The sequence below is a fragment of the Lemur catta genome, chromosome 6 (genome assembly GCF_020740605.2).
Source record: "Lemur catta isolate mLemCat1 chromosome 6, mLemCat1.pri, whole genome shotgun sequence".
Classification (NCBI taxonomy): Eukaryota; Metazoa; Chordata; class Mammalia; order Primates; family Lemuridae; genus Lemur; species Lemur catta.
Window position 1 is genome coordinate 8714334 of NC_059133.1, and position 26223 is coordinate 8740556.

At 53.6% G+C, this 26223-nt stretch overlaps 1 protein-coding gene across 6 annotated transcripts in view; it reads left to right on the forward strand.

The window, feature by feature from the left end:
* The first annotated feature begins 6183 nt into the window (after positions 1–6183).
* The window catches only part of CBX7 (chromobox 7), a 41915-nt gene continuing 21875 nt past the window's right edge, over positions 6184–26223 (forward strand). For 4 of the 6 annotated variants that reach the window (XR_006735671.1, XR_006735669.1, XR_006735670.1 and 1 more), the window contains exons 1-6: positions 6224–6356; positions 8534–8577; positions 15605–15670; positions 18099–18165; positions 20899–21250; positions 21574–22386. Coding sequence is in view for 2 of the 6 variants with exons in the window: in XM_045552839.1 (XP_045408795.1) it covers positions 6288–6356; positions 8534–8577; positions 15605–15670; positions 18099–18165; positions 20899–21250; positions 21574–21731 (756 nt within the window). In the remaining 4 variants the exon portion in view is untranslated. Of the gene's footprint in view, positions 6357–8533; positions 8578–15604; positions 15671–18098; positions 18166–20898; positions 21251–21573; positions 24885–26223 lie in introns of those variants that run through there. The other 2 variants (XM_045552839.1, XM_045552840.1) reach the window with 2 other exon arrangements.

Below are 26223 nucleotides of genomic sequence, written 5' to 3' on the forward strand. Positions count from 1 at the left end.
TCTTGCTGAAGTAGATTCTCAAATAACTTCCTAACAGAGGATGTTCAGGAGGCAAATTATCAGAGCTCTAGCGTGTCTGAAAAATGATTTTGTTTAGCTCTCACATTTGATTTTAGCTAGTAAGGCTAACCCGCTAGTTGCCCACCAATACCCATTTCCCTACTTCTTTCTTGCTAACAGAACCTCTTTTCTGTGTATGAGGCAGCAATACAATTGGGCTAAATACTTGCTTTCTGAGACTCTTGGGCAGCCAGGAGGAGCTACGTGGCATGTTTCTGGCCATTGAACCTCAGTGACAGCTTGCTTGGGTTTCCTGGATGAGCTTTGCTTTCCTAATAGAATCAGAATAAAAGGGAACTTGTGCACACGACACCACCTTCCTCCTTTCTGCAGTGAACATGGGTGTGATGTCTGGAGCTGTAGCAGTCACCTTGTGACCATGTGACAACAGATACAAGGTGGAATCACAGAGAAGCTAGTGCTAATTTTGCCTCTGATCCCACTGGATAAACAAGCGATGCTTCCTTTGCTGAGATGACAGATGTCATATTAGATGAGGAAAAATAGCCTCCTGTTTGTTGAATGCACTGTAAGTTACACTTTCTGTTACAGATAGCATTCTTAACTGGCCTGGAAGGTATAGAATTTTATGTTCAAAGTAATTTTCCCTCAGAATTTGAAGAATTTTCTCAGCTGTCTACTGGCCTCTGTTATTGCTGATGCCAGACTGACTCATGCTTGTTTTTCTGTGATTTTTTTTTAAAAATAGAAAGTTTTTAAATGTTCTTTTTATCCTTGATGTTCAGATGTTTCTTAGTGTGTGTAGGTGTTAGTCTTTAAAAAATCCATCCTGCTCATCATTTGATGAGCCCTTTCAATACAATGGCTTGTGTCACCTTCGTTCTGGAAAATTCTTTTCCATTTGGTCATTTCCCCCCCTTTCCTCTCCGTATGTTCTCTTTCCAGAACTCGTGACGGAAGATGCTGTACCTTCTGGATAGATCCTTTATATCGTTTGTCTTTTCTTCCATTTTATCCTTCTTTTTGTTCTATATTCTAGGATCCATTAATGCTTCTGTTAATTTTTTAAATTCCAGCAATATTTTTAATGTCCAAAAATTCTTTCTTGTTTTCTCAGAGCATCTTGTTGTTGTTTTGTGGATGTGGCATCTCCTAAAATACCCTGAGGAGCCTTCACCCCAGAGTTATCTTCTATGTCCTGAATTATCTTTATTTTCATTTGAGTCACTTTTTTTCCTAGTAATCTTAATATTTCTCTTGTAGCTGCGGTTTTCTCGAAACTATCTGACGTTTTTAGAATAAATACAAAAGTCTTTAACATAGCCTAAAATGCCCTGTAGCGTCTGGCCCCAGACTACAGTTTCAGAAACATTTCTTCTAAATTTAATTTAATTTTCGGGTTACAATACATACTACATACATGAGTGTATAAAACATACAAACATTTAAAGAATAGTAATAACTCTAGGCTGGGTGACATGGCTTACACCTGTCATCCCAGCACTTTGGGAGGCTGAGGCTAGAGGATCGCTTGAGGCCAGGAGTTCAAGACCAGCCTGGGTGACGTAGCAAGACCCTGTCTCCACAAAAAATAGAAAAATTAGCCAGGTGTGGTGGTGTGCACCTGTAGTCCCAGCTACTTGGGAGGCTGAGGCAGGAGGATGGCTTGAGTCCAAGAGTTTGAGGCTGCAGTGAGCTTAATGACGCCATTGTACTCTAGCCTGGGCAACAGACCAAGACCCTCTCAAAAAAAAAAAAATTTTTTGAATGCCCACATAATCAACCTCCAAATTAAGAAAGAGTGCATTGCCAGAACCGCATGTTCCTCTGTATTCATACCTCTCTTCCCAAGAATCACCGTTCGGGTCTCTGCTACAATCATTTCCTTGTTTTCTCTTTAGTTTCACCACCTACACACGCATCCCTGTACAACATAGTGTTCAGCTTTGCCTGTGAACTGTACGTAAGTGGCACCAAATGGTTTGTATTCTTATTTCCTTTGTTCAATGGTATTTTGAGAGATTGTTTCAAGTTGATGTGCTATCACTGTAGTTCATTCAATTTCAATTCTGGATAAGAATCCAGTGTGTGAATATTCCAGGCTTTACTTGCCCAGCCTACTGGGTTTTGGGGCTATTTCCAGTTTCAGGTTTTTACAAATATTGTTGCTCTGCACATTTAAAAACATATATTTTATTGCACATTTGCAAGACTTGTCCTAAGCTATGTCCCAAGGAGACACATTGCTGGATCACAGATTATGCAGCTTTAAATTTACTCAGTAGTGCCAAACAGATTTCCAAAGCAGTTGAATCCATTCTTATTGTCACCAGCAGCACATGAGAGTTCATATTGTCCCATATTCCTGCCAGCGCTTGCAGAATTTCCTTTATCAGACTTTTAAATTCTTACTAATCAGGTGGGGGTGTAGTTGTATCTTGTTGTGAGTTTTTATTTGCATTACTTATGAGGTTGAGCAACTGATCTATGTTTTTTTTTTTTTTTGGTCACGTGTGGTTCCTCTCTCTGCAGGGCCTGTCCAAGGCTTTGCCACCCTTCTGTGCCCCTGCATTTTGTCACAACTGATCATCCATCTTCCTAATTAATTCACAGGACTCTTTCCATCTTCTCCTTTGTCAAATCATGAGTGCTTTAAATATTTATTTTCCTTTTCTGTTCACTCTCTATATGATCTTTTGATAAAGAAAGCTCATAGTTTAAATGTAGTTGAAGTTATCAAATGTTTCCTATATGATTTATGTTCCGTTGAACATAAACAAATGTTCCTGCATCTATTGAGATGATCATATGTCTTTTTCCTTTCATTTTTAATGTGGTGAATTACAGTGACTGATTTTCAAATGTTAAACCAACCTTGCATTTCTAGACTAGACGCTATTTTATCACAATGTATTATCATTTTTATGTACTGCTCAATTTAGTTTGCTAATGTTTTGTTTAGGATTTTGATATCTATATTCGTAAGTGACATTGGCCTGTAATTTCCTTGTCTTGCGCTGTACTTGTCATAAAAAGAATTGAGAAGTATTCTCTCTTTTTCTACTATGTGGAAAAGTTGGTGTAGGACTGGAATTACTTCCTCTTCGAATGACTTATAGGTGAAGCCTTCTGGGTCTGAGTTCTCTTTGTGGGAACATTACTGATGACCCATTCAGTCCCTTTAATGATGGGGAGGTCGGATGTTCAGCTGGTGCCAAAGGACTTTAGGTCGCTGAAGTACCAAAATAGTTTCATACCAGTTGGTACATGGCCACCACTGCCAACCCCTAGGTGTAATGACTCCTCCAGGGCTGCCCCAGATCCCCCGGACCTTCTTATGACACATAAATCACAGAATTAGTGCCTGGAGAGCCAGTGCCTCCTGGACCCTCCTCAGTGCTCAGGCCAGAAAGTGTTTTGAACGGTCAGTGACCAGTTATGAAACATTCTGGTACTACGAGCAGGATGGTGCTCATGCAAGTTTTCTCTTTATCTTGAGTCCATTTTGGTAAGTTATAGTTTTCTAGGAATTTGCCCATTTCATTAAAATCTTCAAGCTATTGTAATAGGTATCCATAATATCATTATTTCAGGCTTTTGAAAATTCTTGAGATTAACTTTCTGTAAGTGTTCCATATGTCTTGAAAAGGAAATTATTCTACCATTGAAGACACAGTGTTCTACAAAATCCAACAAGTTTATTAAACATGTTCAAATCTCCTATATCCTTACTGAATATTTTTCTGCTTGTCCTACCAATTACAGAAGGATGTGTGTTAAAATCTCCCACTGTAATTGTTGATTTGTCTATTTTTCAGTGTAATTCTTACATTTTAAGGCTATGATATTTTCATGCAAATTTGAAATTGTTCTATTTTTCTGAAAAATTGGACCCTTTTCATTATGAATTGACCTTATTTATCTCTAGTGATTTCCCCCAATATTAAAATAACTCCACCAGTCTTTTTTGTTTTTTTGCATGCTATTTCCTCCCACTTGTTTACTTTTGACTTTTCATTATCCTTATGTGTTGGACCTGTCTCTTCTGGCTATCTCTTGTAAACTGCATCTAGCAATTTTTGGAGTCTGATAATCTTTGTTATTTTAATTACAACATTAGTCCACTTGCATTTATTGAATTATAGGACATTTGAATTTATATCTATCATCTAGTTGCCCTCTAACAATTTGGATAAATATACACTGCATTTCCATTCTTACAGTGTTTATCCCAGTAATAGCAACTTGGATTCTTTGTTTTTTTAGAGACAAGGTCTCGCTCTCACTCTGCTGCCCAGGCTGGAGTGCACTGGCATGATCATAGCTCACTGTAACCTCAAATTCCAGTGATCCTCCTGCCTCAGCCTCCCAAGTAGCGAGGGCTACAGGCATGTGTACCATGCCTAGCTAATTTTTAAATTTCTTCATAGAGATGGGGACTGGCTATGTTGCCCAGGCTTGTCTTGAACTCCTGGCCTCAAGCGATCCTCCTGCCTCAGCCTCCCAAAGTGCTGGAATTATTAATACACGCATGAGCCACCACACCTGGCCAACAACTTGGATTCTTACCTCATCAAAGTCTAAGTGTATTTGATATCTATCTCCACCTTCCTCTTGATGAATACAAGGATCTTAAACACTTAACTCCATCACCCAAATGACATGCCATTGTTCTTGTGCATTTTAGTTCTATTTTTATCCAGAAGACATTGTTGTTTTACATTATCAATGTTTTTCATTCATTGTTCTTTATTCCCTATTATGAGACCTCTGGGATTAGCTTCATCTTGCCTGAAGTTCCTCCTTTGGAATTTCCCTTATGGAGGGTCTGCTAGCGGCAAACTCTTAGTTTTTGTATTTGTAAATGCCATTATTTCACACTCATTCTGGATACATGATATGTACCTCCTACTAGGTACATACTTCTTGAAAGATATTTTGGCTGGATTATATAATTCTAGGATGATGGCTTTCTCTCTGGTTTCTGTTGCTTTTGATAAAAAGGTGTGACTCTATTATTTTTCTGTGTGCCAGACAAAGGCGTTTGGATTTTATTCTCAGGGACACAGGGAGCTCCGGAAAGTCTTTAAGCACAGGGTGGGCAAAGATCGGAGCAGGTTGTTGCTGTCGCCCAGAGAAAAGACGAGGGATGAGCCCGGGCAGGCGGAGTGGGAGTGAGGGAAGGGCAGCCCGGGCCACTGTGAGGTCAGGGAGCCGGGACTCGGATGGCCGCAGGCGGCGGGAAGGAGTTGGAAGGGGCAAGACGGCTCGGTCCTCCGTGAGGGTGAAGAGGGGTCTGGGCGCGGTGGGACCTAATAATGACTTGTCTCGGACCTCAAGATCCATTCATTCCACAAACGGTGAGCACCTACTCTGTCCCGAGTGCCAGGCGCGTGCGGGGACGCGGAGGGCGGGGCAGAGGAGCAGCAGAACCCGCCCCCGCGGGCCCTTATCCCGCAGCGTTGGCGCCCGCGCCTGGCCCGAGCGTCTCGCGGCCGTCTAGGTGCGACGGAGGGACGCAGAGGCGCCTGCTCGGCACACACGAAACCACGCCGCTCCGGAGGGCAGGGTGGGAAACCTTTTCCGTCCCGACCCCCAACGGTCCGAGGGTCCGCGGCCCGGCCCGCGTGGTGGGAGGCGCGACAAATGACCTGCGCTTCCTCATCTGCCCTGCTCGGGTCATGCCGTAGCGGCCCCTCAAAGCCACCGGAAAGATTTTAGGAATCGCGTCTTGGTATCGCAGATCACGTCCGGCCCCGGCGCCGAGCGGCGAGAGGGGGCGCGCGGGCTTCCGCCGGGTGCAGACCCACCCCGCCGAACTAGCGCCGCCACCGCGCAGCGCGCAGCCCGCAGCCCGCGGCAGTACCCGGCGCACGGCCCGCTCGCTCCCCGGCGGGCGGGGCGGGGCGGGGCGGGGCTCGGGGGCGGGGCCCTGCGGGGCGGGGCCCGGGCGAGGGGGCGGGGCTGACCGCAGGGCGCGAGCTCAGCCCCGCAGCCGGCCGGCCCGCGCGCTCCCGCCCCGCCCCCTCCCCGCGGGCGCGCGCGCTCGCTGGCGAGGAGGAAAACGTTGCGCAGGTTCAAAAATGGGACGTCGGCGGCGTGAGGCAGCGCGAGGGGGTGTGCGCGCGTGCGCGTGCGCGTGCGCGCCGGGCCGAGGGTGACTGGGACCCCGACGGCCCAAGCATCGCGCGCCGCAGCCGCGGCCCCGCAGCTCCGCCCCCGGCCCGGCCAGGCCCGGCCCCGGGCCCGCTCGTCCGCTGCCCCGCATGGAGCTGTCAGCCATCGGCGAGCAGGTGTTCGCTGTGGAGAGCATCCGGAAGAAGCGCGTGCGGAAGGTGAGGCTGCCCGGGGGCGGCTCCCGGGACCCCAACGAGGTCCCCTCTCGTCCCCAGCACAGCCCCCTCCGCCCTGGGGGCGAGGGGAAAAGTGGGGCGAGGGACCCAGGCAGCCCCGCGCTGCTGGGCCGGTCTCCCCAGCTCGTGCCTCAGTTTCCCTGCCACCGTGGGGCAAGTAGAATAAAAGTTGTCGCCCCGGGATGTTGCGGACAGCTGAGCCCGCTTGAGCTTGAAATTAGGAGCGGAATGTAGGGACCCTGAGCGCCATCATGCCTGGTCCCCCTTTCATTCTAAATATGGGGAGACTGAGGCCCAAGTTGAAGCGACTTGCCTAGTGTGTTTAGTGTCAGAGCTGGGTCTTGAACTCGGGACTCTGGACTCTTGGCACCAAGTCCTTTGAAGTTGGAAGGAGAGCTTTGGAAAAGTCTCCTCTTGAAGTTTTCCTGCTGGACTTTGACCTTTTGCGATCCCTCCCCTTACACACAACCCCCCCTCCACAGCCCTCTTCCCCGCCCCCCTCCCCTGTTGTGGGGCATCCTCGAAGCTCCTCCCCCTCTGCCTTTGCCTTCTCTTACAGCCTGCAATTTAAGGAGACATTTGTTCTGCTGGGTTCAGGACCCAGCATCTCAGAGCTGGACTTTGGTTGTCCGGGCCTGGCATCTACACTTCCTGTGCACAAGTTTGCCGAGTGGGCTCACCCAAGACTGGAGGTTGGGCTTGGGGAAGTCTTGGAGGAAAAGTTCCTCTCCTGGCACACATTACTGTCCTTTTCCCTTGTCTTCTTTCCACAGCTCCTTGGGAGGCTCCAGGGGGCATGATGGGAGGGGCCTGAGCGTCACCTCCTCCCATTTGATAGAGGCAGAAACTGAGGTCCAGGCAGGGGAAGTGGCCTGCTCAAGGTCATGCAGCAAGTTAGAGGTAGAGGTGGAGCAGGAGCTCACATGGGCTGGTTGCCAGCCCATCTTGCACAGAGAAGACTCAGTCCTCGAGTCTTGTGCCAGGGGTGAAGGGCAAGGTGGGTCCTGAGCATCTTTTCTTCCCCCAACTCGACTTGGGGTTTAGCTCTGTCTTAGGGTTGGGGCTGCCCTCCTCCCCCTCCCTTCCCCAGGGTTTCCTCATCTTAAAAGAGGACTAATGTATGCCACGAAGGTCAGTGCTTTCCAAGTAGCGTAGCCTGAAGCAGGCACAGCGATGAACCCCCACCCGCATCGGAGATTCGAGATTGAGGATCATCATTCCTTCAGCCACTCACACAAGACATTTAGTGAGGACCTGTCGTGTACTAGGCACCACTCTAAGCCCCAAGGATATATCCCTCAGAGGGCGGGCATTCTGCAAAGGAGATGCACAGTGAATGAGGAAATACAGACAGATGCCTGTGCGCTCTGCAGAAAATAGAACTGTAAGGTGCCAGAGAGGGACAGCATCAGAAAAAGTAGGCAGAGAAGGCCTCCGGAGAGGTGCCACATCTTTGCCTTAGGGTTCTGGTGTGGAGGGTCTTCACGCACTGATGGAGGTGGACCTTAAACTTTTAAAGGCCCCCTGCTGGCTGTGAGCAAGGGAGGAGCCGAGCTCTGTTTCCTAACAACCAGAGAGCTGACCACCCTTTCTGGAGGTGGAGACTTTGTCAGTCTTCCCTGGGGTCCTGCCGGAGTCTTTTGAGTTGAGAGTTCTAAAGTCACTGGCCCATTGCCTCTGGGCCAGGGGCAGCCTCTCCAGAGACCCAGCTCACAGGGAGGAGAATCCAGGAACACCCCAGGGAGGCATTTTCTAGGATTTGGAGAGTCTTCCAATCTAAAAAGGAAGAGTTATGATCTTGGCACTGGGACTCTGCAGATCTTTGGCCACACATGCATGCCCCCATGTGGTCTCAGTGTCCCCATGTGTGACAGAAGCTCCCAGCTTGGGCCACAGGAGCCTCAGGGGTGTTTGGTGCCAGGCGCTCTCCTGTGTGCTAGTAGGGAGGGCACACTGGGATGGTTGTGCAGCAGCCAAAGCTTGGGTTCTCTGGGTTTGTGAGGATCTGGTGTGGGGGTGGTCCCTGGGTTGTGTTTGTGCGTTGGGGAACACCTGTCTGCAGAGGGGATTTGGGGCTGAGGTCCTTTAGGCATACTGTCCTGCAAGTGGTTATAGGGACAACTGTGGGTCTCACCGCGTCTGCTTCTCTCTCTTTGCAGGGTAAAGTCGAATATCTGGTGAAGTGGAAAGGATGGCCCCCAAAGTAAGGCTCCTTTGTGTCTGTCTGTCTGTCTACCCGTACATCCCTCCACCTGCCTTTTGCCCCCTCCCCTGGCTAACTTTTAGCTCCAGCTGCTCTTGTAACTGGGCAGGTGACCTTGATTAGATCATCCTCTTCTCTGGGCCTCAGTGTCTCCTCTGTTAGCTGAGGGGCTTGGAGCACAGATGGGTCAAGGTGGGTCTTCAGTTTCTCTTCTCACTCTGCCCCTCAGTGTTGGGACCCATCTTCTGGTTACCACCTCTCCTCTCCTTCCTTCTCTTCCTCCCTCTACTTTTCTCCGCAACTGGGAGATGAAGGCCCAGCATTTCGGCACCAGAGCTGGCTGCTGCCAGAAGGAGCCTGACTGCAGCAAGTACAGCGCTGGGTGTGCAGGGCGAGTCCAGCAGTGGAGCAGGAATCCTCAGTGCCAGGTAGTTAGGAGCAGAGCCTGAGTCCATCTTGCTTGTGGACGTCACTTTCCAGTCTATAGAGCAGGTTCTCATATAGCCTTGTGAGGGAGGTGTGATCATGCTCGCTCAAGATGATGAGGAAATAGGCTCAGAGAGGGTAAGCAGCTTGCCTTCGGTCACACAGCAAGTGGAGGCAGAGCTGGGACTTGAACTAGGCCTTTCTGTCTTCAGGTACCTCCTCTGTGCCTCCCAGACCTCCCATCTCAGAGCTGGGGGCAAGGAGGTCAGACTTCTCCTGCTGAGGCCCAATCAGGAACTGGTCACCAACGAATCACCTCCCAGCAGGCAGTTGTTGGGAGTGGGAGGGAATGAGCTAGTCTTGGGGCCGCCTCATTGGTCTGTGGGTGCCCCAACTCCTGCCCTGCCTCCTGGAGACTGATTCCTGGAAACCCCCTCTGCCCAGAGCCTCTGCTGTCAGGGGCAGGGGCTTTTTGCTGTGTTGGTATTGGGGGCTGACCTGGTATTGAGTCCTGGGGGCATTCTGGGGGGATGGTAGGAGAGACAGCCCATAGTGCCTCAGCTTTCCTCTGTGCAAAATGGGTTCAGGCCCTGCTCTCCTCTCATAGGCTACTTGGCTTTGTGGGGTAAAAGGCCTGGCACATGTTCAGGGTGACCCACAGGCATGCTGATGACTGGGGTCGGTGGCTGGCATGTAGATAATACGGTCCTCCACTCTGACTCCCACTGCCACCCCTGTTCTCCCTCCCCAAATACTCTTGGGGGCTGAAGGAGGATCCCCTCCTCCACTGGGCTGATCAGAGGTGGCATTCTGGCTTGGTGAAGGAGGCAGTAAAGGGAGCTGCCCAGAGTGGCAGCAGCAGCACCAAGTCCCTGGGCACGTCCTCTTCTTAGCTTCTCTGCTGGGAAAGCATCACTTCCGAGCTGTGGTCAGCAGCTTGTTGGCCTTCAAGGCACTGTTGGCTATTTTTCCTCCTCTGGGGACTCCATCCTTTGAGAGATTTTTTTCTCTAATCAGAGCCCCTTATTCATGAAGAGTTCCTAGGCGCGAATACATCTGCCTATCAGAGCTTCAACCAGGAGGGAAGGAACTAGGGCTCCAAGAGCAGAGTCCCTTAATGTTTCTGGTGGCCTGTGCCCCTGGCCCAGGGGCCCATTGGTTTCTTAACATGTTGAGACCACCAAATGGGCCCTCAGGACTGCCTTTTATGACCCCTAAGGGTTCTGGAAACCCTGTTTGACCAGATGACCTGAGGACACCTTCTGTCCCACCTCACTTTGGTCCTGGGTTCCAGGCCTGGCAGCCCACCCAACAGCTGTGAGCCCTTGTGTTTTCCCCAGCCGGGAAAGGGACCTAGCGTGTTCCATTCATCACAGGAGCTCAGAGTATCCTTAGAAATTATTTACATCAGTCCTTTCATTTTTCAGATGGGGAAACTGAGGCCCAGAGAGGGCGTGGTCATTATAAGAATATAACTGCCAACCCCATGCAGCGTGATGCCCACTTGATGCCATCCAAGATGCCACCATGGTATGGGCATGAGGCAGGTATGGCTGCCAGCCATCCCCTCCTCACTTGGGGGAAAACAGAGGTTCAGTCCCAGGAGAAGCAGGGGAGCCAGCTGTCTTTAGTCTCCCTCCTTAGGGGGTCTTGCTTGGAGAAGAAGCTGAGAGGGAAGGCAGCAGTAGGCAGTCGGACTGGCTGCATCCTCCAGGCCTGGGAGCCTTGGCTGGGCAGTGCCAGCCTGGGCTGGGGGGAGTCGTTCTGCTCAGCAGCCACCCTCCTCACTTCTGGGCAGGGGGACTTAGTAACAACAACAGTGATTTAAATGAACACTCACCTGTGCCGGGCCCCTGTTAAGCCATTATATGCCTTGCCTGTTTTCTCTCCCCAACAGGCAAAAGACTGCCCTTCCTCCCCAGCAGATGTAGCATCTTCTGGAAGGCACAGCAAATGGCACAGGGAGGGGCCAGGGGCACAGGGCAGGGGATGTCAGCTACAGGTGCTCCCTGCACCTCAGAGACCCCCAGATACCCTACTCTCATTTCAGCCTGCCCAGGACCTGCTATTCCCCCTTTGGGAATACCTTCCTTTCTTCCCCACTAGTGAATGCGACCCCATGTTCTAGGAAGGACTGGCTCCATGGGTCTTTAGTAATGATATCAGAGGCACAGCAACAACCAGGCTACCAATCAATAAGCCCCCACTATGAGCCAGCCATTGGCCCATTTAATTGCCTCTTAGCGACCATTTTACAGATGGAGACACTGAAGCCCACAGCAGAGAGGAGTCCTTGCCTAGGGTCAGACAGCTGGGAAGATCTGAACTACCTGAGCCCAGGCTTGTGGGCCTACCCTTGTGATACACAGCCTGCTCCACCAAAGGTGACCAGCGTCTCTTGTTTGTTGGCCTTTGGCCAGTTCAACGGGAAGTGCTCAAGCTTTGGAGCCAGACCATCCTGCCTTTGAATTCTGGTTGTGTAGATTTATCAGCTGTGTGACCCAGGGCAAAGCCTTCAACCTCTCTGTGCCTCCATTTCCTGCTGAAGACCACCTGAGACGGGATAAGATTCATTAACACCCTACCAGGGCAGAGAAGGAGCTCATTCCTCGTCTGAGGCTGGAGTTGGGAGTGGCAGACTTTTGCACACTCCACGCTTTCGAAATTGATTTAATTCACGCTTATTTGCTTTTATTATGTACCACACTGACGGAAGTGCTTTGCTTAACGTATCTCCTCCTCGCAACAACCCTGAGCAACAGGGATGGTTGGTAGCCCCGCTTTAGGATGAGGCCACAGAACGGTGAGTCACTTGAGCAAGGCCGCACCCCACCGTCTGGACCTGAGCCCGACGCGGTGCTTCTCGTTGGAGAACTTTAAATTACGGAGTGAGGGAGGGGCCCTGCGGGTCCGTGGGCGGTTCCACCGGCCCCAGCGCCCCAGCTCCCCGCCGCGCCCCGCCAGGCCGGCTGGGGGTGGGGGTCGTCCGCCCGCGGGCGCCCCTCCCGCTCCGTGCCGGTCCCAGTAGGGCGGGACCTGCGCAGCCCCGGGCTCGGGCGCGACGGCCCGAGCTTGTTTACCGGGCCGGGGGCGGGGCGGCGGTCACGTGGCCGTGTTTATCTCGGAGCCGGCGCGCGCTGTCCCCGCCCCGGCCCCTTGGTTGGCCGGGTAATCCCGGCGCGCGCCTCTGCCCCTGCGTGAGTGCGCGCGCGCCGCCGCCTGGCTGCCGGGCCGGGGCGGGGCCGGGGCGGGGCCCTCGGCTGTAGCCCGTGCGGTCCCCGGTGTCTCGCGGCTGTGAGCGGCGCGCTCCCGGCCTGCCTGCGTCGGGTGTTCGCGAAGCTGCTTCCCCTCGGCCGGCCTCCACCTTGCGGGGCTGGGGCCCGAGAGGTTAAGACCCTGTGCAAGGCCCCCACGGCCCCCAGCGCAGAGCCGGACCAGGCCTCCGGCCGCCGGATCTGAGCCGGTCTGGCCCTGTTACCGCAGACCCCTTGTGCACCGGCCGTGTGCCAGGCCCCCGCCAGACCCCGAGGACCGGGACGGTCCAGCAACGCTGCTCTCCCAGGGTGTCCCCGCAGGTAGAGGGCAGATGAGAGCCAAGCTGAGTTCCAGCCACGGACTGGCCACTTCCCGGCTCAGAACCTTGCTTATGTCTCTGTTTCTTCATCTGTAAAATGGGGGTAATAATTTAAGAACCTACCTCGTCAGAGTACCATGAAGGAGGCAGCAGTTGCTGGCAGTCGTCCGCGCACCTGCTGTCGTGGTGGCGCTTGTACTTCAGATGAGGAAATTGAGGTCAGAGAAGGGTAGGGACTTGCCAGGAATCACACAGCAGCTACATCACCTGGAAATCGGCAGGGCAGAGAGGACTAGCCACCGTAGAGACATTTCAGCTGCTAGACAGAGTGAGGCAGACGACGCGGGAGGACACAAAATTCCCCTTCTTACTAGTTACGGGTGAGGAGATGCAACTGCTGTTCCTGGGAGGAAGCTTTAGAGTCTCTGCCAGCCTCTGGGTGCTGATGCTGTAGTTTGGGCTTCAGTTTCACTTTCAGCATTTCTGCAGCGGTGAGTGAAGGCTGCAGGAGCTTCTGCAGCCCTTCCCATTGAGGGGGGCCGCTGGCCTGCACTGGGCACTTTGGGGAGGGGTTGGCTTTGTCTGCTGGGGTGCCACTGGATCCATCCATAGTGCTCAGGGCATGGCCTTCCTTGCCATGTCCACAGAGCCCACGCAGGCCTCACAAGAAGGAGCCGTGCCCACGTGTTAGCAGAAGAGAGGAGGACAGCATTCTGTTCTCAGGCAGCTTGTTACTCCAGATTGGACTAGTGTTAAGTATCACAAGAGATGTCCCAGGTACTTAAGTTAAAGGCTTTAGCTCAGCAGACTAGGAGGGAGCAGGGGCAGGCCCTGCCCCAGCTTCTCTGCTGCCTAAGCCCTCCCTATACCCACTCACCTTCCTTCTTACCCAGAGAGCCTCCAGCCAGGATCAGAGAACATTGCTTCGTTTTTGTGTATATATGTATTTTATATACATGTGTACTTTATTTATATTTGTATATACAGTCGTGTTTGACTTAATGACAGGGATACGTTCTGAGAAATTCATGCTTAGGCAATTCTGTCATTGTGGGAACAGCATAGAGTGTACCTTCACACACCTAGGTGGTGTAGCCTACTGCACACCTAGGCTGTTGCTCCAGGGCTGCAGACTTGCAGAGCATGTGGCTGTGTTGGATACTGCAGGAAATCGTGACACGATGATGAGTGTGTATCTGTGTATACCTAAACATGGAACAGATAAAATAAAAACACAGTATAGAAGATAAAAAATGGTACACCTGTATGGGGCACTTACCATGAACAGAGCTTGCAGGACTGGGAGTTGCTCTGAGTGAGTCAGGGAGTGAGTGGTGAGTGAATATGAAGGCCTAAATTTAAAAAGAATTTTTTTTACTCTCTTGTAATAACACTTGGCTAAAACCACAAGTGCATTGTACAGATGTACAAAAATATTTTTTCTTTATATCCTTATTCTATAAGTTTTTTTCTGTTTTAAAAAAAATTTTTTTTTTTTACTTTTAAAACTTTTTTGTTAAAAGCTAAGACAGAAGGCCAGGCGCGGTGGCTCACACCTGTAATCCTAGCACTCTGGGAGGCCGAGGTGGGCGGATTGTTTGAGCTCAGGAGTTCGAGACCAGCCTGAGCAAGAACGAGACCCCATCTCTACTAAAAATAGAAAGAAATGATTTGGACAGCTAAAAATATATATAGAAAAAAAAAAATTAGCTGGGCATGGTGGCACATGCCTGTAGTCCCATCTACTCGGGAGGCTGAGGCAGAAGGATCACTTAAGCCCAGGAGTTTGAGGTTGCTGTGAGCTAGGCTGAAGCCACGGCACTCTAGCCAGGGCAAAAGAGTGAAACTCTGTCTCAAAAAAAAAAAAAAAGCTAAGATAGAAACATACACATTAGCATAGCCTACGCAGGGTTGGGATCATCAAAACATCACTAGGTGCTAACAGTTTTTCAGCTGCATTATAATCTTACAGGACTACTGTCATTGATATGGTCTGTCGTTGACCAAAACGTTATGTAGCACGTGACTGTACATATTTTTTCTAACTGAAAAAATTTTATACTTGTACCTGTAGTGAATGATCCTGGGTTTTCCATTTATGGAAGTCATAGTTAGCTTTTTAAATTAAAAAAAATGAGCTGCTTTAAAAACAAATACTAAATAAGAGTGCAGGTGGAACGAGAATGTGACAGGTGTCACCATGGTGGTACCACAGATGGGTGTGCCGTGGGGCTGCTGCACTGTTACCACCAGATCCGCCCCAGCGGGGGGAGGCTCTCGGTATAGGGTGGTGGGAGGTCCTCTGTAGCAATATCACGGGGCGTGCTGTAGGATTGCTAGGCCATCGGGTCACTGGATACATACCAAACACCTGCTGTGTGCCAGGCCCAAAGACAAGGGAACTTTAGAGGTGGCCATGGTATGGGGTGGGGTACAGATGTGTGCACTGAGGAGAGAAGAGCAGAGGGGGCCAGGCTGGGGCTTGAAGGGTGGGGAGGACAGCAGCAGACACAGTGCACTCACTAAACCAAGTGTGGCTCTAAACACTTAGATTAACGAATTTCATCGGCACAAGCGTCCTTTACAGATGGGGAAATTGAGGCACAGAGCTGTTAAGTAAATTGCTCAAAGTCACACAGCTTGCTAGGGGCAGAGCTGGATTTGAACCCAGGCATGGTGTCTTCAGAGCCCCAGCTCCTTACCACCTTCTCTCACCTGCTGTAGGAAGGGTCCCCTGGGAATTACAGGGGCTTGCTCTCTTCCAGGTACCCAAGGGTTTCAGGTGGATGTGGGGTCTGATTGGGAGTTGGACCCAGTCACATAATAGTATGGTATGAATGAGGGCAGCTCTCGGGTTGCTGGAGCCCTCAGAAGGCCCAAGCTAGGTCAGCTCCTTGGAACAGGTGACAATGACACCTTACCAGGATGGGGCAAAGGGCCGCCTGCTGTGGGCCCTGGGTCAGTAGCTGCAGCCTCTGTGAAGCCAGGTGGAAAAGGGCAGCTCTGACCTCTTGTTCCTCTCCCCAGGTACAGCACGTGGGAGCCGGAAGAGCACATCCTGGACCCCCGCCTCGTCATGGCCTATGAGGAGAAGTAAGGGGTCCTCTGCCTGCCGCCGGGCTGGGCTCAGGACTGACTGCGAGGCTTCCTGGGGAGCCCGCTGCCGGCTCAGCCTGGTCGTTGGGGCAGGGTGGGGCATCTGACTGGGCAGTCCAGCCTGGCCTGCACTGGGGGAAGCTGGTGGGCAGAGTCCCAGGGCAGCCGAGGACCCTGGGTCCTTTTCCTGTTGCTGGTCACTTCCTTTATCCACCCAGGCCTCAGTCTCTCTGCCGTAAAATGGGCCACCCTGAATAACGCCCCAATTTCCCCAGGGTAAAACCTTACAGAGCCTCTAAGAGGTTTCAGTTTCCTTAAAAAATGTAAAAAAGCTTCACAAAGGTGCCCTATGTTTGAGGGGTTGGCCACATCAGTAATGCTGGTGGCGACAGGTCTGAGGTCTCTCAGGAGATTGCGTTACATGAGAAGGAAGCTCTGATGAAGTTCAGCAAAGGCTGGGGCAGGAGTGTGGGCTTTAGAGCCAGGATTTGTTTTCTTTTTCTTTTATTTTTGTTTTTTTTTGGAGAGTTTCACTGTCACTCTGGCTAGAGTGCAGTGGTGTCATCGTAGCCCACTGCAGCTTGAACTCTTGGGCTCAAGTGATCCTCCTGCCTCAGCTTCCCAAGTAGCTGGGACTATAGGCACGCACCACCACGCCTGGCTAATTTTTCTATTTTTTGTAGAGATGGGGTCTTGCTCTTGCTCAGGCTGGTCTCGAACTCCTGAGCTTAAGCAATCCTCCCGCCTCTGCCTCCCAAAGTGCTAGGATTACAGGCGTGAGCCACCGCACCCGGCCTGTCCCCCTTGGCTACCTCCTAGCCAAGTGGCCCTGGGCAAAATCAGTGTCCCACTTCTGCCAGTGCCCTGTGGGGGTCCTAAGTACTATCTGACCGTTGCCTTCCTCTGCGTGTGCCCAGCCTTTCCGCCCTCCTACCAGAGAGCAGCCCCAGGTCCTCTGCCTCTCCCCGGACCGCCAGACCTGTACAGAGTGGGACCATTTTGCAGAATCGTTTGTACCTGGCCCCTTACGGCAGCCTCCTGAGGCAGGGATGCAGGTCTCACTGGGCAGATGAGGAAACGGAGGCCCTGGCGGGTCAGGGGACCTGTGCAGGAGCCTTGCAGCTGGGAACTGGCAGGACCAGAACTCGGCCAGGGCTCCTGACTCCGGGTCAGGTGCTTTTCTGCTGCCTCTCATTGCTGGATTCTCACTGCTTCTCCCCCAGGAGGCTTCTTGCCACTGATTCCAGGACAAGTTTTCCTCGTTCTGTCCTTTGAAAATCAGGGTGTCCCTGTCCCACAGCTTCTTTCTGCCTCCTGGTGCATGGTGGGGCCTTGGTCCAACAGGGCCGTTACACATGGGAGAATCCTGGGGACGTCTCGGAGTGTGATAAGGACAGCAGGGGCAGCTGTCAGGGCCTGGGGTAGACTCCTCCACCAGGTGCCCTTTCTCCTCTTCCCTGGAGATGGGAGCCCTGTAGGGTGTGGCAGTTCCTGCCCAGAGGACAGCCCGACATTAGGAATAGACACCGTGGGGCTCACTGCTTTGCGCTGAGCTCAGATCAAGAGACTGGCCCAAGGTCACACAACCAGGAAGGGGAGAAGGGTGGACTCCTGACTTCTGCATTCTTTCTGCTGTCCACATGGCCTCTGTAGTGGGGCTATAGAAAGTGTGGATGGAACTGAAACAGGAGGCAAAATGAAATGACTTTGAATCTCCCCACCGCTCTGGCACTGTCGTTTGGAGTCTCTGGTTGCATTGTGTATATCCTGTGTGATTTTATAAGTATTCTCAAGTTGTGCCTTGTGTTTGTGTGTTTTGATTTGTGGGGAAGGCCCCCCGCAGAGAGTCAGGCATTTACTAGGCACTATACAGGCTAATTTTCTTCCCGTCCCCCGACTAGATGGTACAGACAAGGTAGGAGCCAGTCCTCTCCCAGGTTCATAGAGATCCCACGCAGGGGGCAGTCTGGGCCAAGCTGCACTTGCAAGAGGATTTGCCATTCTCATCAGCTCCCCTGGGACAGTCAAGGCAAATTGCATTGACAGGTTTCTACCTAACTTTCCTAAGAGTAGAAACCGGAGCTGCAGATTTGGAGGGGTCCCCAGCAGTGTGCAGAGCAGAGCCCTGACGTGGCCCTGGAGCCCAGTGATGGCTCACATGTTTTTGGAGACGCTACATGAGTCCCACCTCAGTGACTGAGACCAGTGCCCTCCCCGTTTGTCAGATGGGAAGACCAGCGCCCTGGGAGTCGAACATCTGACCCGTTGTTGTGGTCCCAGCCGAGCAGTGGGGAGGATCAGTGGATGGTCTGGAGGGCGTGTCCCCTTCCCGACAGGCAGCAGAGGGCGGGCGAAGCGGACACCTTGCTTTCCCTTAGATGTCACCCATGTTTCCTTTTCTTCTGCCGCCTGCTTCACACCCCAGGGAGGAGAGAGACCGAGCGTCGGGGTATAGGAAGAGAGGCCCGAAACCCAAGCGGCTTCTGCTGCAGGTAACCGGCCTGCCTTTGTGCCTCCTTCCTCTTCCTGACCAGCCACGGGCCCCACCCCTGGGGTCCACCTACCCTCCCCAGCTCCACCCCGGGCACCGTGGGCTGGGCACTCAGTGTGCGAGCTGTGAGGGAAGGAGTTGAGAAAAGCCTGAACGTGGGGCTGGTGCCCAGGGATGACAGCCTGGGTGGGCAGTGCTGTGGGGGGAGGCGGGGTGGGCATGTGGCTAATAGAATCCTAGAATTTCGAGAGCTTAGAATCTTGCTTTGAGAAAGGCTTGAAAGCTTTGAGCTTTTTAATGCTCAAAATCCCCAGATACAAAATTGTTATACTTGAGAACCTCAGAAACATAAACTTTAGAATTGAGAAAACATGGGAGCCCAGAATTTTAGAAACTAAAACAGAGACTCTTAGAATTTTAGATCCGTAGCCTTGGAATATCAGACTCTTAGAAACCTATCATATTTGCATGGGAAGAAACCTACAGGGCCTCTTTTTCCAGTCTTCTGTCTAGTCTCTGCAACCTCCCAGGCTACCTGCCTCCTAGGTCTTGGGGGCATTTTGCTGACTTTGGTGGTTTGCGGTGAAAAGCAAATGGGGTCTAAAGCAATGTAGTTACAGGTTGAGCATCCCTAATCCAAAATTGGAAATGCTTCAGAATCTGAAACTTCTTGAGCGGCAGCATGACACTCAAAGGAAATGCTCATGTGATCGTAGGCAGGTCTCTTCACTTACAAAACTGGGGTGATGACAATACCTGCTCTCTTTAACTTAATAAGGCCCACTAGTTAGGGTATTGGAAGCCAGAACCTCAGGATTCTTGGTCCATGTGCATGTGAGCCACGCCGTCTTCCTGGCCACTCCTGACTGTAGGCCACCAAGGCTTTCACCGGGGTGGGCCTCCCTTCTCAGTGAGTGTGTCTGTCGGGTGTGGTGTGAATCGGGTCTAGGAAGGGAGTGATACTTGCCAGCCATGTGCGTGCTAGGCCCTGTGTCTGGTGTGTTTCACAGATGAACACATTTCATCCATATGCCCAACCTACAGGGCAGACCTATGAGTTACCTCTCGTGTAATAAATTACTCCTCTAACTTAGCAACTTAAGGCAATAAACATGTATTATTTCACATGGTTTCCGTGGGTCAGGAACTCGGGAGTGCTTTAGCTGGTACTTTAGTGGTTCTAGTGTGGGTTCCAGTCAAGATGTCAGCTGGAGCTGTAGTTAGCCGAAGGCATGACTGGGGCTGCAGGATCTGCCCCCAGGCGGCTGCTCACGGGAGGCAGTGCTGGATGTGGTGGGGCTGGCGCCTCCCCAGGTGGCCCCTGCACTGGGCTGCGAGAGTGTCCTGACAGTACGGCCACTAGCTTCCCCAGGGCAGGTGATCCGAGAGAGAGCAGGGAAGAAGCCACAGTGCCTTTTATGACCTAACCTCAGAAGTCACACACCACAGTATTCCTCGTGGGAAGCGGCTGCATACAGGTGTGAATTCCAGGAGGCGGATGGATATCCCTGGGGACCACCCAGGAGGCTGGCCACTACAGCCCCTTCACCGTTTCACTGATGAAGACACTGAGACTCAGGGAGGCTAGTGGTTTCCCCAGGGTCACACGGCAGAAGCTGACTCTTGGCCCTGCTGTCCCTTCCAGTAGCTGCAGTTGTCTCATGATAAGGTGGTGAAGGACAAGGAAGAAGATGCCTTGCAGAATGGTAGAATTTACTGGGTTCCCATTGGCCTGCCAGCAGGGTGGGAAGAGTGGTTTTGAATAAGCTGCCTATGGGACCCACCCCCAGCCACTGCAGTTTCCCCAGCCCCACCCCAGTTCAGCCCTCCCGCATCACCACAGCACACAGCCCGGGAGCCGTGATGCCCCGAGCAGGCCAGACGTGTCATCTCTGCCCCCAGCCTGGAGGCGTTCGACCTCACAGGTCCCATCTATGGTCTCGCTCTCTTCCTGGAGCTCTTGGCCTCTGGTGACAGGTGGCAGTAGAAGGCACTGTCCCAGAGTGATCCAGGATCTCCCAACATCTTGGCACCAGAGATCTTTCTTGGATTCATGTAAATTCTCTCCAAATCAGTAAGATAAATGCCCAAATTATAAACTCCAGCCGTTGAATGGAGACAAACGTGCCCTCTAGCGCTGTTTCACCAAAGGTGGGGTGGGGTGTCAGCTGAGGCCTGGACCCCAGGGAGGGGGTGGCCTGGAGGGATCGAGGGGTGTGCCTGTGGGGTGCTGTCCCTCTGGCTGGGTGACACAGGGTGCCCCGGGGCCGTGTGTGCCTTGGTTGCTTGCCCCAGGGTGCTCCAGAGCACACCCTTTGCGCCTCTGCTCTCTGCCCTGCCCCACATCTCCCCGGCAAGCTGGCGCTTTCAGCGTTGGAGGTCCTTTCATGAGCACTGATGCCTTTCCTAAAATGAAGAACAACTCCTTCATAAGTCCTGATTTGTTTCCCATTGGTCAGTCTTCAGTTTGTACCTTTGTGTGGCCCTCTGCTGCACATCACAGGATGAGCCCTGTGGCCCCAGCCCCAGGAGGACGAGGCTCATTGGAAGGCCCCGGGGCCGGCCAGGGGCCACTCTGGGCCGGGTGGGGTGTGGTGATGGCTGGGCCTGCGTGGGAGCTGGGAGGAGTCGCGTGGGCGGATGTGGGGCTCCGGTGGGAGGAGCAGCATGAGCAGAGGTGTGGCCGTGGGTGGGAGGCGGGGCTGACCCGAGCTGCCCTGGCTTGCCCCCGCAGCGGCTGTACAGCATGGACCTGCGGAGCTCCCACAAGGCCAAGGGCAAGGAGAAGCTCTGCTTCTCCCTGACGCGCCCACTCGGCAGCGGGAGCCCCGAGGGGGTGGTCAAGGCGGGGACACCTGAGCTGGTGGACAAGGGCCCCTTGGTGCCCACCCTGCCCTTCCCGCTCCGCAAGCCGCGCAAGGCCCACAAGTACCTGCGGCTCTCACGCAAGAAGTTCCCGCCCCGCGGGCCCAACCTGGAGAGTCTCAGCCATCGACGGGAGCTCTTCCTGCAGGAGTCACCGGCCCCAGACGTCTTGCAGGCGGCCAGCGAGTGGGAGCCCACCGAGCAGCCCCCGGAAGAGGAGGGTAAGGCAGCCCAGGCCCAGAGACCCTCAAAGCTGGAAAGGTCCCTGTGGGTCATCGGGTCCAGAGAGTGCCGTGAGTGCTCATGAAGCCCAGTGGGGACAGTCAGGCCTGGACACATGCCTGACACCTAGCCCAGAGCTCACTCTTGCCTCCTGCTCTCGATGAGCTGTGTCTAGCCTTGAGCTAGGCCCCGAGCTGGCTGGAGACGCAGAGGGGAGGGCCTTGTGTAGGGGTGGCTGGGGGGTCTGCATGCTGCCCCCGACTCCCACCTGCCCACCTTGTCAGCGCTGCCCCGTCTGTCTGTCTGTGTCTCACGGCTGCAGCAGAGACAGACCTGGCCGAAGGGCCCCCTCCCTGGACACCTGCGCTCCCCCCAAGTGAGGTGACCGTGACCGACATCACCGCCAACTCCGTCACCGTCACCTTCCGAGAGGCCCAGGCGGCCGAGGGCTTCTTCCGAGACCGCAGCGGGAAGTTCTGAATCACCGTTTTTTACTCTTCTTAAACTGCTTTCTTTTGGGGTTGGGGTGGGGACTTCCAGAGTTGGGGAGGGGTTAGGGGTGGGGTAATTATTTTATTTTATTTAAAAAAAAACCTGAGCAGAAGAAGGGGGGAAGACCCTCCCACCCTTCCCCTTCCTCTGCAAGGGACTTTTACAGAGAGGCCTCGGGCAGGGGCTGGCAGGCCGGGCATTGCTCTGGGAGTTGGGGCATCTCCCCAGGGCAGGACAGGGACAAGGCCGCCTGCCTGGGACATCTCTGTCCTCATTCTCTAGAGATGCAGTAGCTGGCTCTGGGAGTGACAGGAGCGTCGGGAGGCCCAGGCCTGCTCCCCTGAGCAGCCCGCTTCAGCCACCTGGCTGGTTTCACCTTCCCATTTTTTTGATCGGGTCTTTGTTTGGAACTTTCCACTCCAGCTTTGTGGTGGGCCGTGGAGGCTGTCTGTGACCAGCATGACTGGGTCAGCAAGCAGAGGCAGGAGGAAGGGTTTGAGATTGCTGGGGCATGTCCCCTCCCCTTCAGAGAGGTGTCTGCCCTTCCCAGGGAGGAGGCTGCCAGCTGAGACCCTTCTGCTGAGAGCTCCACCCTCCCCCATCACCTGGCCTGTGCAGAAACACGTGGCGCCCAGCCCCGCAGGTGTGCAGCGTGCGTGTCCCACATGCCTCATGAATGTGTGTGTCTACAGACATGTCCACATGGGCCTTGCAAACGTGCTTTAGAACCTAACCAGGTGAATATGGGGTGATTCACAGCACTGAAGAACTTGCCATGACACCCCACACTCACCCCATCTGGCATGCACGTCACGTGATAGGGTCTGTGCTGACCTGGTTTGCCTGCAGCTGTCAGCGGAGGGCAGGGGTCTAGCCGTGGGCGCGATGGCATCTCTGCTCCAGGGATGCAGATGTGGTTTTGTGGTTGTACCTGGCCAGGTTGCCGTGTCCAAGCCTCTGCCAAGTGCCGATGTGTCAGCACAGGCTCCAAGACACTAGGGCCCTGTCCATCCTCCCCAGGGGGGTTCTTGTTCTTTCTGACTCAGGTGACTTTTCAACCCTTCTGACTCCCCTCTTCTGCCCTCCCCTCCTACTCAGCCAACCCAGATGTGGTGTGGGTGTGGGCAGTCAGGGAGGGAGGGAGTAGCCCACCACCTTCTCAGGGCAGCCCCCAACTCCTGAACCATTCCTCCTTCCATTCTGGGACCTTTCCCCATCCAACCTAAATGCCACAGCTGGGGCTGACCTCGTTTTCCTGTGGGGGGACCTCCGCCATGTCTTCCTGAGGTCAGGCTGCCTCGTATGGTGGGTCAGGCCGTGCACAAGCCCTGGCGAGGGGCTGTGTCTGCCAGGAGGAGGGGCGCTTGTCTTCTAGCTTGTACAAGGTACCCTGTGGGCTAGCAGTTTCCTTGCCAGTGAGGAGTGACTTTTCCCTCCATTCCAGTCCTGCAGGGGAGAAAAGGTCAGATTGGGGGGCATCAGGGGAGCATGGAAAGGCCAGCACCCCTGTCCTCCCGCTGTCGTCAGAGTCAGGGTAACCTGAACTGGGAGTGTGGCCAGGCTTTGAAACCTGCCTGTCCTCCCCAGCGTTGTCCCCCAGCCCTGTGCTGCGTCCTCAGGAAGTCAGCAGGATCTCTGCTGAGGCACAGAGGGTGATTCTTCACCCACACCTCTTGCCCAGTTCCCAAACCAAAGACAGCCTGAGCCCCCTTTCTGTTCGGGGTACTCCGTTGGCAAAATTCCCAAGCCCCTGATTCTCTCGCTCCCCCCTTCCTCCTTAATCCTTAGTTGTCCAGGGTCAATTCAGTGCTTCCATTGGGGCATGGTCCCCTCTGGGGTGACCTGATTCACCCCCAGCCCAGGGAATTGAACCTAGAGGAACACGTGGGGGTGGGGCAGGAAAAGGAAGGGGCGACAGGAATCTCACCCACTGGCTGTGGGACCCTGGGGAGGGGAAGGGGAAGCTTGGAGTTGGGGGGGACTCTTCCAGGATAGGGGCCCCCAGCAGAGGTGAAGGTGGTGGAGCTCGGGGGTCTCTCTCCAGTTGAATGTGTTGGCCTATGGCTTTGGACATGGCTGGCAGCTTCCAGTAGAAGTCACAGCCCCCATCTCCCAGGGGACGTGGACCTCTTTGTGCTTCCTGGGCACTTTCAAAGAACTGTTTGTGTAATCTGTGGGTTTGTGGTTTCGGGGGGCTTTTTTTGTGGATGAGGCAGTTGTTTTTCTGTCTGCAGCAGCAGAACGCATCTTTCCCCTTGCTCAGCCCTTTATGGCCCTTGGGGGAATCCTGTGGCCCAGGGAGGGCAGAACTCCAGGGCGACCTGGAATGGGTGGACCAGAGATGCCCAGCTCAGGGCAGCATGTGGCTCATGGGCTGCTGCGAGCCAGGAACAGGCTGTGGGCCGCTACCTGCCCCCCCTCAGGACAGGTGACTTCTACGAGGTCACCTATGGGTGTGGCTACACAGGCCTCCCCCTAGCCCAGAGTGTCCCAGCAGGGGCAAGGTAGACAGTGACCTCCCACCCCCACCCCACGGCCCCCACAGAAGCCAGTACTCCTAGGGGTGGGGGAGGGTTAGAGAGCATCTGACCACCTGCCTTTCTTCCCCAGCCCCACCCCGTTTTGAATGTAGAGACCGGTAGGTACCTTTTCTTTTGTGGTAGGGTGGGTGGGGAAAACCTTCCTCCACCCCCGCACGGCCACTTGCACTGTGTGGCCGAGCCCAGCCGGGCTCCAGGACTGTCACTGCTCTTAGGGGGATAGTCCCCAGTGCCAATTTCCTCCTCTCTTGCTCCGGGAAGGCGCTAGGCTTCTGTGAGGTGGGTACGGTTCTGCTTTACAAGTGGCCCGCCGTGGCCTGCAGGTCTCAGCACAAGAGCGCTTCCTTTGCACAGACGAGCGCTGAGCTTTGTTCAGACTCAATGAATGTATCCGGGAGGGGCGGGCCGAGGCGGGCCGAGTCGATCCGAGCACACGCCTTTCCCGAGCGAGCGTGCTGGGGAGAGCCAGCGGACGTAGAGCGCGGTTTTATTTTTGTACTGACATTGGTAAGAGATGTATAGCATCTATTTATTTAGATGATTTATCTGGTAAATGAGGCAAAAATTATTAAAAATATATTAAAGATGATTAAAAAAAAAGCTCATGGACATTCGATCATTGCTTCTGATGGCATCCCCGCTGTGTCGAGGAAAGAGCGCCAGCCCCTGGTGCCGCCTAGGGTGTGGGTCCCAGATCTGCTAGTCACTGACCATGATTTTGGACAAGTCATTTTGTTTGCGAAGCCTCATGGATGTACAGTGAGGATTAACTGAGGTGACGGGAACCGGGAGTGTTACCGATGGGGCCACGAGCCTGGTCCGAACAGTGCGCCCTCAGAGGCCTGGACATGCTCTGACCTCTTCACCTCCCCTCCGCGTCCCCCCAGCAGTATTCTGTTCTAGGACCTCGGGGCAGTCAGCATCCCAGGTCTCTGCAGTCCCAAGGCTGTTGCGGGCTAATGCTCACCCACTGTTTGTTCAGCCGAGCCTGGCACACCAGTCTGGATGCTGAGACAGGCGATCAGAGCAAAGACATGAGAGCCGGGGGTGTCCTGTGGCACGCCTGCATTCAGTGTAGCACCGGCGGGAGCCCGGGGCTGGAAGGAGCAGGCAGGGCTGGCGGGCAGTGGGAGAAGAGTGAAGAGGCTGTTGCAGCCGTCGAGAGGTGGTGGTGGCGACAGCTGTGGCAGTGTTGGTGAGAGACAGAAATGGAGAGCCGGGGGGCATATGTTGGTGGGGAATCAGCAAGATGTGACCGATGGGCTGAGAGGGCAGGGAGGTGTCAAGGTCCTGCCTGGGTTTCTAGTTTGGGCGCCTGGGAGATGAAGATATGGATGGAGGCTGAAGGAGAAGCAGCAGGTTCTGAAGTATCTTGACTTGGCTACCCTGAAAAGCAGAGCCTGAGATGAGGATTCTCTGCGCAGGGGAGTTTATTTGGGAAGTGATCCAAGGAGCAGAGGTTAGGGCTTAGAGAATGGGCCAGGGAAGGAAGAGAAGCCATTACGAGGATTTATTATTGAGGCCTCTTTTATGGGCAATTGGGATGTGCTTCTGCCTGAGATCACCTGAGAAGTGTACAAGTATCCCCCAGAATTGTCCCCTCCCAAAGGATGAGGGGTGGGAGCATTATCCCTCGAGTGCTGCCCCTCCTGAGTGGAGTGTTGCTCTGGATGTGCTCACCCCCGCCCCGCCCGTCTGCGTGTGCCAGCTTCCACCCGTCTGGTGCCTCTGTCTGTTGTACTGGAAGAGCCTGGGGTAGAAAGTGAAGACATGTTGCTGGTGGAAGCACACAGGGAACTAACTGTCCACCCCATCCACCGCTGGTATTAGTGAGCCTGAGAGATGCATGCCCAGGAGGGTGCTGGAGGTGTCTGGTATTTAGTCCACCCCTCGCACTACTGTGCTTTGCCCTTTTTTTTCCATTAGCGATAGGGTCTTAC